The sequence below is a fragment of the Dipodomys ordii genome, unplaced genomic scaffold, assembly GCF_000151885.1.
Source record: "Dipodomys ordii isolate 6190 unplaced genomic scaffold, Dord_2.0 Scaffold10, whole genome shotgun sequence".
In the NCBI taxonomy this organism is placed as follows: domain Eukaryota; kingdom Metazoa; phylum Chordata; class Mammalia; order Rodentia; family Heteromyidae; genus Dipodomys; species Dipodomys ordii.
Genome location: NW_012267226.1, coordinates 26,121,219 through 26,131,590, shown reverse-complemented (window position 1 = coordinate 26,131,590; position 10,372 = coordinate 26,121,219). Strand labels below are relative to the sequence as shown.

The 10,372-nt window shown below is 45.8% G+C and overlaps 1 protein-coding gene across 1 annotated transcript in view; it reads left to right on the top strand.

Annotated features, from left to right (window-relative positions):
- Amotl1 (angiomotin like 1) overlaps nt 1-10,372 on the top strand; it is a 65,659-nt gene that overhangs the window by 24,735 nt on the left and 30,552 nt on the right. Inside the window, 3 exon segments of the mRNA XM_013009540.1 lie at nt 993-1,335; nt 1,390-1,892; nt 5,004-5,094. Coding sequence (XP_012864994.1) covers nt 993-1,335; nt 1,390-1,892; nt 5,004-5,094 — 937 coding nt within the window.

Here is a 10,372-nt window from a genome sequence, read left to right as displayed (position 1 = left end):
TGTGAGCCACTGGCTCCTGCCTTGACAATCTATTTTTATTGTTGGACTTTTGCATTTACATTCAATTATAGCTTGCATTCTTTAATGCTAAGGGATAAGTTTGACGACATTCTTGTGAGGCAGATATTTAATCTCCCTATTTTTCAAAGGAGAGATGCAGAAAAGCCAAATAATTTGCCTGAGATCATAGCAGTAAGTTTTGTTGTTGTTTTTCTTTTGTTTTGTTTGTTTTTTTGCCAGGAGTCAGGGCAAATCTAATGATCAAAGCTCAGTTTTAGTGTCCAGTCTATAAAATTGGGGTTTAGACTTGGGGCCTTGTGCTTCATACATAGATGTACTATTGTGGAGTCATTCCTCCAGCCCTATAGAATTCCTTAATTTCTTCTGCAGTCATCTCCTAAATATCCCTGTGTGTAGGTCAGTGAGAGCCAGACGCTGTTCTTGGGTTTTGTTACTAATCAGAGCATTTGAGATTTTGGTTGTATAGGTTGCTTAGTGAAGACAAGGAAAGGGAGATGAAGGGTAACAATGAAAAGTCTATGGTAGAGCCAATAGAAGTGTGTGTGTGTGTGTGTGTGTGTGTGTGTGTGTGTGTGTGTGTGTATTGGTTTGGGCTTTAAAAATTGTTATTTTTTAAGATGGGAAAGAGTTGGATATGTTTTCCTGGTGAAGAAGAGAGACAGGTGGAGAAGTTAAAGGAAAGAGGGAGGGTTTGAAGGATACAAAAGTTCAGGAGTAGTGGGTACAAAGAGAGGGAATCAAAAGTCGGGAGGTGGGGGGAAAAGGGGACGTGCTGGGAGTTAGAGAAATAGGTCCGTGAGATATCAGAGGGGAGATGAAACTGATGGTATAGTTGACATTTGTCTTTAAATGCTACTGTAATTAAAATGTTTATTGTTCACCACACAGAGACACGTTTCCTGGGGAATGGCCTGATGTGTCTTTTCCTGTGTTTATCCTTTAGTTGAAGATCCTCTTTGAAACTTCCTGAGGATCTCAGAGGTGGAAATGAGAGGTTCGGAGGATGTGGCTGCTGGAACAGTGTTACAGCGGCTGATCCAGGAACAACTGCGCTATGGCACCCCTACCGAGAACATGAATTTGCTGGCCATTCAGCACCAAGCCACAGGGAGTGCAGGACCTCCTCACGCAGCAAGCAGCTTTTCTTCCACGGAAACCCTCATTCAAGAAGAGCCACAAATGGTCTACCCGTCAGCGCGCCAGGAGCCTCAGGGTCAAGAACGCCAGGTGGACAGTGCGGCGATGGAGAGGCAGGTCCGGCCCACACAGCCTCAGCAGAACAATGAGGAGCTGCCCACGTACGAGGAGGCCAAAGCCCAGTCCCAGTTTTTCAGAGGGCAGCAGCAGACACAGCAGCAGCAAACACAGCAGCAGCAGCAGCAGACACCCGTGGGCCACGGCTACTACATGGCGGGGGGCACCAGCCAGAAGTCGCGCACAGAGGGAAGGCCCACAGTGAACCGCGCCCACGGCGGACACGCACATAAGGACGACGCCTTGAAGGAGCTGAAGCAGGGCCATGTCCGCTCGCTCAGCGAGAGGATCATGCAGCTCTCACTGGAGAGGAATGGTGCCAAGCAGCACCTCCCTGGATCGGGGAATGGAAAGGGGTTCAAAGCCGGAGGGGGACCGAACCCAGCCCCGCCTGCTAGTAAAGCCCTGGACCCGCGCGGCCCTCCACCCGATTACCCCTTCAAGACCAAGCCCATGGTGTCTCCCGTCAACAAGAACCAGGATCACGGACTTTTCTACAACGACCAGCACCCTGGGGTGCTCCATGAGATGGTGACACCGTACCCTGCCCCTCAGCCTGTGAGAACAGAAGTGGCCGTCCTGAGGTACCAGCCGCCTCCGGAGTACGGTGTCACCAGGTGATTGGGAAGCCTAGGGGCTCAAGTCAGCAATTGCGTTTTCAGTACTTGCAAGTAGCAAGGATGATCGTTCTTTTCACTTTTTTTTTAAAACTCGTGCATAGTATTTAATAAGATGCTTTGGGGCTGAAATTTGTAGTCTGAAACAGTACAAGCAGCTATGATTTTCTTCATACCCAGCGGAGGCTGACGAGAGGAAGGGTGCTAGAGAGCAGCCTTCCCCAGGAGCCTTTGGAGCTCGGCCTAGAGGCCTGCAGAAGAGCAGCTTCCTGCCTGGCCTTGTAGACTGCCCAGGTTCCTAGAGGGCTTCATATTCCCTTTGTTGTAGGTTTAAAGGAAGATAGTCTGAATGCTAGAATGGAAGTACTAAAGAGACTGTGGATCAGTCATTCAGCAGATGGAAAACCAAAGCCTGGAGAGATTAATAAATGTCACAGCACCAGCTCTCAGGCCACAAGAGACTAGATGCAAGTACCCTGATGAAGGGCATCTTTTCACTCTCCTGGCTTAATTAATAGAATCAGCAACACTTACGAGGATGTCTTCTTTGCACCCCTGTGCCCCATTCTGAGAGAAAGACAGGGTCACTGCCCCCAGCTTCTTGTTCCATTATTTCTAGGGAAACAAGTATCTGAAGAGATCACCGGGTCCAGTGTGTTTAGGAGAGAAGTGTGCAGAAAGGGCTAAGGGAACAGCAGGTAGTATTGTTCATAACTACAGGAACTGGAGATAGGCCGTGAAGATTTGCCATACAGTAACACAGACTAAGTGTGATAGAATGACAGATGATGTGTTTGAACAGGAACTCAGCACTAGTGGGTGCTGGTCATACTAAGAAATTTAGAATTTATCCACAAACAGTTAGGGACTATGCATTGATGCTTAAGGGCTGAACATTGCTGTGTAGGATGTATTAGAGGAAAGACTGAGGAACCGTGAGGCCAGGAAAGATGCACAAGGGTATATGAAGCTTGAGGCAGTAGGAATAAAGAAATACTATGTGTTAAGAGAGTCAAGGAAGCTGGGCACTGGTGTCTCGCTCCTGTGATCCTAGCTGCTCCGGAGGCTGAGGTCCGAGGATTGCAGTTTGAAGCCAGGAAATTCCCTGTGAGATTCTTGTCTCCAGTTAACCACCAGAAAACTGAAATGAAGTTGTGGCTCAAAGTGGTAGAGTGCTAGCCTTGAACGAAAGTGCTCAGAGAATGCCCAGGCCCTCAGTTCAAGCCCCATGAACGACCTCCCCGCCCCCTAAAAAAGTTAGGGAAACAGAACTGATAGGATTCTATGATTGATTCCATATAGACTAGATGAAAACAGACAGTAGTTGGGAATGTGGCAGTTGGGAAAGTGCTTGGATGTGGCTGGGTTTATGCAGCATAGAGCATGAGAAGACAGAACTCATGGCTCCTACGGTTACTGGACATTCATTCTAGGGTTGCCCCTGAGTACTCAGCGATGGGTGCTGGACGTGCCCTGGGGCACACCTTCCACCTCAAGCACACCAGGGAGGAGCCAGTGGGGGCCAGCAGAGTGTGCTGCCCAGTCTGCCACTTGCTCCCCAGCTCTGATGCCGGGCTGCAGTTGGGTGGCGAGTGCCTGCTCTGAAGCAGCTAGCTCTAAGACCTCTGACGGACGGTGGAACACATTTTGCCTAGTGGGCCTGATATGACTGCCGGGGAACGCCAGACGGGGCCTGGGAGCGCTTCTTTTCCTTCTGTGGTTCCTATTTCAAAGGAGAGATTCAAACTCAAAAGCTGTCAAATCCCTGATGATGTTTTCATCATAGTGATTTACCTCACTTGTGTAAAATAATACCTGGTGTTACTTCAACATCAATCAGAGCTTGTGATATTTCACTTTTTCCCTGAACATTTAACTCAGCCTCTAGAGAGCTCAATAAAGGGTGAAAATCTCCCCAAATGAAGTTGCCCAACTGCATAACACTTTTAATATTTGTTAAGTGGCAGTGCAGGAAGAGGATTATTCTGCTTGTTGTCATTTAGCAGTAGGTGTAATAGGAGCTGACGAAATGCCCAGTTGGGGAAACACTTCCTAGATGCTGACCCAGGTTTTGTAGAAAGTGTCATTTGTCTTGAAGTTATGATGTTAGAAGGAAAAATGTATGAGAAATTTGAGTGCATTGCTAAGCTAGACGGCTGGTTTGATGTGACACATGGCAGTGTCTGAGAGATTGTCGCCGGCTGGCCGTTGAGTCTGGCTCCAGCGCTATGAGGCCACTCTGTGAGCCTGCCTGTGGCCAGCCAGCCTGGCCCCAGCAGTGCAGCCCTTAGCTGGCTGAGCAGACAAAGCTGCCCACACTCTTCTTGTTCTGATGCCATCTGATGGCAAAGGGTTGGACCTGAAACTCAACATCGTGTGTATTCAACTTAATTTTGGCCCAGGAGACAAGCAGAGTCCTTCTGAATTTTCCTGGCATGTTCTTCTGTCTGTTAGGCTGCCTGTTGGCTATACAAATGCCATATCACAGACCCTTAAGACCACAGGAGAGGCCTCTGGTGGAGGTCATCTAGTTCCATCCCCCTGCTCCATGCTGCAGACTTGAGCACAGGATGTAACAAATACGAGTGGTTTGGCTCAATTCACGATGTTTGAGACTTCTTTTTGCCTCAGACAGAAAGATCTGAAGAGACAAGAGAGAGAACTTAGGAGAAAAGTAAGAATTTGGATTTCTTGTTTTCATTTTTGACACAGTTGCTTACAAACCCTTCTTTCTGCTCTGATGCACAGAAGAAGGCTTGTCTGGTAGATGATGCACTAGTTTTTCCAGAAGCAGAAAGAAGAGTGATGCCAGGGCTGGGGGTTTAGCCCGGCGGAAGGGCGCCTGCCAGCGCGCGCAAGGCCCTGGGTTCGGTCCTCAGCCCTGGAAAAAGAAGAGTGATGCCTATTTACTAATATTTTGTTCATCTCTGAATGTGTTACTTTGATTTTAAGTGCATAGCTATTTAATAAAAGCACTAGGGTAGAAGTATTCAGCCCGGCTCTTGTGTCCTAGGCTAACTAAAATGTCTTACACCATGCTGAGGATTTCCTTACACAGATTCTCACTTCTTGTCACAGGCCTACTACCAGCACCCTTTTTCTTCTCTTCAGGGCAAGGGATTTGCAGTGTACTATGTTAATTGGGGAGAACTTGTCCTCTGACAGCCAAAAAGATAATGCTAAATGGGAGGTCTTTCTCCTGGTAGGGTCCATGTTTGGCATGTATGTAGTATGTGCTGTATTATAAAAAAGAAACTTTGGCTAGGTGCCAGTGACTCACACCTGTAATCCTAGCTACTGAGGAGGCTGAGATCTGAGGATTGCAGTTTGAAGCTAACCCATGCAGAAAGTCTGTGAGACTCCATGAAACACAAAAAGCTGAACATAGTACTGTGGCTCAAGTGGTAGAGTGCTAGCCTTGAGCACAAAAGCTCAGGGACAGCGCCCAGGTCGAGCTCCAGCCCCATGACCTGGCAGCAGAAATAAGAAAAAGAAAGAAACGTTGGTGGTCCCATAGTTAGAAGTGGCTGAAGGAAGGGGGAGAGTTTTGAGTGATACGTTTCCAAAATGTTAAATTACTTGCAGCTTAGGCCATAAGGAATGAGCTAGTACATAGGACCAAAAGGTGGTAAATCAAATCTAGAATTGTTCAGTCAACACAAACACATCTTCCCTAGTGAAAGGAAGGCCATGAGCCCTGTTTTAATGCTACCATGAAAGCGTGTTAGAAGACCAGTATCAGAACTCAGGAGTTTTGTGGTATGTAGGCTGACTTACTGGGTAAGAGAAGTAAAATGCCCTTTGTTCTGACACACAGGTCTGCAAGTGTGGGAATTTTAAGACATTAGGGTCAAGTTCAAGTTACTTTCCCAAGAAACCTGACAATTCCAGCTATAATTCATTAAGGGAACAACTATTCTAAACAAGAGGGTTATCTGTATTTACATAGCAATCATTTTGATCTTAGTTTACCCAACCGTAGAGACTTGATTTGAACATTTGTGAAACTTGGGTTTACCTGACCAAAGGGATTCAAGTGGATTAGTCCCCTGACGTGCCAGCAAATTAAGTTCTGAAAACCATAGTTTCACCTCTCCCCCTTCCCCTATTTGCCTCTATCCTCTCTCTCCCCTTCTCTTCTCTCTCCTCTCTCTCCTACCTTGTCTCCCTCTCCTCCCTCTGCCTCTGCCTGCCCTTTCAGAAGTGGGGGGCTCACCATGGTGCTCAGCTGGTCTTGAGCACTTGGGCTCACGTGATCTCCTGCCTCAACTTACTCAATAACTTGGTCTACTGGCATGCACCACTTGTTTCTTTATCCATAATTTGTTATAGCCAGTTTTTCCTCAAGCCAACTGACATACTTCCACAAATAGAACATGCTCATTGTGGATAATTGAAAAATGCACGTAATTCCCATCATTTTTCCTGCTCACCTAAAGGAAGGAAAGCCGTATTGCCTTCAGTTTCCTTATGCAGAGATAATTGATGTTTGAAACCAATTGTTTACTGTGTTGCTTTGAGAATCAGAACATTCTAGAAAATACGGAAAGTTGCAGAACTCCCAATAAATATGAAGTGTTTTTACTGAATGAAAAGTATCTAAATTTGAACCTTTTCATGGCCAAAATTTAGGGCCTTTATCATTTCATTTATTTGTTTTTTCAGTTTGTTTCCTTTTCTTGATTCTTATAGTTTCTTCTTCTCTGTGATGCACATGTATTACTCAGGTAATGGTTTATGTTTTAACATATAGCTATACATACTCCTTACATAAAATGTCTGAAAAATCGGAGAAACCCGTCGTCCCTTGCATGGAGGCCATGCCTTTAGTCTGGGGCTTTTGTTTTATTTATTTTTTTGTTTTCTTAAACACATTGAATTTTTACACAGGAAAAATTCTAATACGTATTGTATCGTGGGAAATATTTTTAAACTCATTGCTTGGGGTCTCAGTAAAGTTTGTTTAACTGAATTGTTATTACTTCTAAACTGAAAAATACTTTCATTGTATTTCTTCCTTTATCAGTTTATGCGGAAAATATGTAGCCACTTTAGCTTCTCTTTTGTGAGTGACTTAGTCAGATCGTGCATCTATTATTCTCTTCTTGTCATACTTTACAAAGCTTTGTCAGCCAATCATTTTTGCTAGAGATTAGGCTGGTGGCTCATGTAGAAGACGTAACGTGTGTCATGGTGAAGACAGCTTGCGTTTGCCATTCTTGCCCCTCAGGTGGGGCTGGGGCTGGGGCTGGGGGCCGGGAGAGCTGGTCGGCACCGCTCTGGTGCTCTCCACACTCTGGATCCTCACAAGCGAAGATCTTTGGTGCAGTGCAGTGTGGTCTAGAACAGTTAGCACGTGAGCTTCATGTCTCATGTAAAGTTGTCTAGCTGCCACTTTTTTTTAATGTGTGCTGGTCCTAGGGCTTGAACTCAGGGCCTGAGCACTGTTGTTGAGCTTTTTTGATAAATGATAGTGCCCTGCTGTGTGAGCTAGAAACATGTTCAGCTTTTTGGCAATTAATTGGAGTTAAGCCTCATGAGCTTTCCCTGCTTGGGCTGGCTTTGAATCACCGTTCTCATATCTTAGCCTCTTGAGTAGCTGGTGGTATAAGCCCCTGGTGCCCAACTCTAGCTGCCACTTTTTAAGATGTTAAAAGATACAGATGAAATTTATTTTTTGATGGATATTTAGTTAAAAGCATAAAAACATTTTTAGTTAACCTGTCATATCCAAAATATTATTTAACAGATAATATAAAAGCTAATGAGATATACTTTGGTTTTTTTGTATTGAGACTCTGTTTAGCACAGGGACTAGCTATATCTCCAGTGATCAGTAGCTTTGTGTGGCTGTTGGCTGCTGTCTTGAGCAATGTAGGCCAAGAAGGGATGAGACAGAGTCAGTCCTGTTCTGACATCACCCTGAAACACCCTGCACTCTGCACTACATTGAGTTCCGTGGTGCCAGAGGCCCCACTGATGCCTGAGGGAAGAGACTGTGATTCCCAAGTCTGAACTGTGTAGCTTCTTTTTTTTTTTTTAATTTTTTTTTTTTTTTTTGGGTCGTGGGGCCTGAACTCTGGGACTGGGCACTGTCCATCAGCTCTTCAGCTCAAGGCTAGCACTCTACCACTTGAGCCACAGCGCCGCTTCTGGCTTTTTTTTGCTTATGTAGTGCTGAGGAATCGAACCCAGGGCCTCAGGCATGCAAGGCAAGCGCTCTACCACTGAGCCACCTTCCCAGCCCCTGAACTGTGTAGCTTCTGAAGAGGAAGGGACACCCAAGGGTGGAACTTCCTTTTTTTCCCCTTTTAATTGGTGCCAGTCCCGGGGCTTGAACTCAGGGCATAGGCACTGCCCTTGAGCTTTTTTTTGTTTAACGCTAGTGCTCTACCATTTGAGCCATACCTCTACTTCCCACTTTTGGGTAGTTTATTGAGATAAGAGTCTCACAGACTTTTTTGCCTGGGCTGGCTTTGAGCCATGGTCCTCAGATCTTTTCCTCCTGAGTAGCTAGGATGATAGGTGTGAACCACCAGTGCCTGATTTTTCTTTTCAGAATAATACCCAGTAGTAGTGTATGATAACAACAGAGGCTGACAAAGCTTTCTTGACCTGAAGTATGATGCTTCAAGTGAGTATGCATCATTTCATTTAATTATCACAATTCTTAGGTGGGTACTATTATGGCTACCACTCAAAGGTGAAGAAGAGGGTCTGGGAAGGTGGCTCGGTAGTAGAGTGCTTACCTCACATGCATGAGCATTATCACATAAGCAGAAAAAAAACCGGAAGTGGTGCTGTGGCTCAAATGGTAGAGCACTAGCCTTGAGCTGAAGAGCTGAGGGACAGCACCCAGGCCCAGAGTTCAGGCCCCACGACCTACAAAAAAAAAAAAAAGGTGAAGGAGAGGTTAAAAGCTTACTCCTGATTATGTGGCTACAGTAGCAGAGCTAGAATTCAACCACAGCTTGAAAGATAATCCCTTATATTAAGAAGCAGTGCTGTGGGCTGGGAAGGTGGCTCAGTGGTAGAGCGCTTGCCTTGCACGCCTGAGGCCCTGGGTTCGATTCCTCAGCACCACATAAGCAAAAAGAAAAAAGCCGGAAGTGGCGCTGTGGCTCAAGTGGTAGAGTGCTAGCCTTGAGCTGAAGAGCTGAGGGACAGCACCCAGGCCCAGAATTCAGGCCCCACGACTGGACCCCCCCAAAAAAAAAAAAGAAGCAGTGCTGTGTAGTTAAGACACCTTGGTGGGATGATGAGTGTGTTTGAAACTCACTTGTACATTGAGTGTGAGATCTCTGGTTTATTGTGTGAACTTTCTGAGCCTTGATGTGCATACTTACAGAATAAGGCTAGATGTGGACTGTAGGGCTGGTGAGGCACAAGCATGCCATGAAATGTAGGACCCGGCGGACAGCAGAGACCTCCAATGAGTGCCAGCTACGTGCTTTCTGTGGACTGGACCTTAACCGGTGGGAAATGATCTCGTTTGTAGTCCGGCATAACCACGTGGGCAGGTTTCTAGCCCCTAGGCTCTATCCCAGGGTCTCTTGAAACTTAAAAGGCTTCCCTTGAATTGAAACCCTTCCAGACAGCTACTTAAAGCTAATTAAGAAAGTAAAACAAAAAAGTTCTGTTGCCATCGTTTTAGAATGTGGATCGTACATACAGTGATAGCTCCTTAAATGTTAGAAGACAGGAGCAGAGCATCAACGAATGGCTGCCTTTCCTCTGCACTCTCTGTGAGCAATGAACAGCAAGAACTTGAGTCAGAATGCCTATATTGACTTTCCCTTATACACCTTGTGTCTATTTTAATCTGTCCCTGTGTCTTGCAGATGACTTCCTGGGCCTTGTTTTTCTTGTCCAAATAGATTTACTATGATAGATACCAAGTTTACAAAGATCAGAACAGGACACTGCATTAGGAGCTGATGCCATCCATGGTGGCTGGCACGGCACCAGGGCTCAGTGTTTGTCAGAGCACATGTTCACTTTGGCAGCACTTGCACTAAAAACACAGAGAGCTCTTCAGTCTGAACAGAGTGTTTACTGGGCTGCTCATGAATGCCTGGGCTGGATTCTGTCTTAGGGACCATGGAATACAATAGTTATCACAATGGTGACACAAGAGCTAGCATTCAGGAGAGCTTACTACATGCCAGTCTTCATGAAAGTTCCCTAGATCTTTCATAATTAATTATATGAGATGAGTGTGTATGTGTGTGTGTGTGTGTGTGTGTGTGTGCATATGAGTATATATATTACTAGAAAACAGAAGCACACGCTGTCATAGGAGCTTGCTCTGTTCAATTTATTTCCTTCTTTAAAAAAAAAAAACAGCCGGGCGCTGGTGGCTCACGCCTGTAATCCTAGCTACTCAGGAGGCTGAGCTCTGAGGATCACGGTTCAAAGCCAGCCCGGGCAGGAGCGACTGTGAGACTCCTATCTCCAATAAACCACCAGAAAACCGGAAG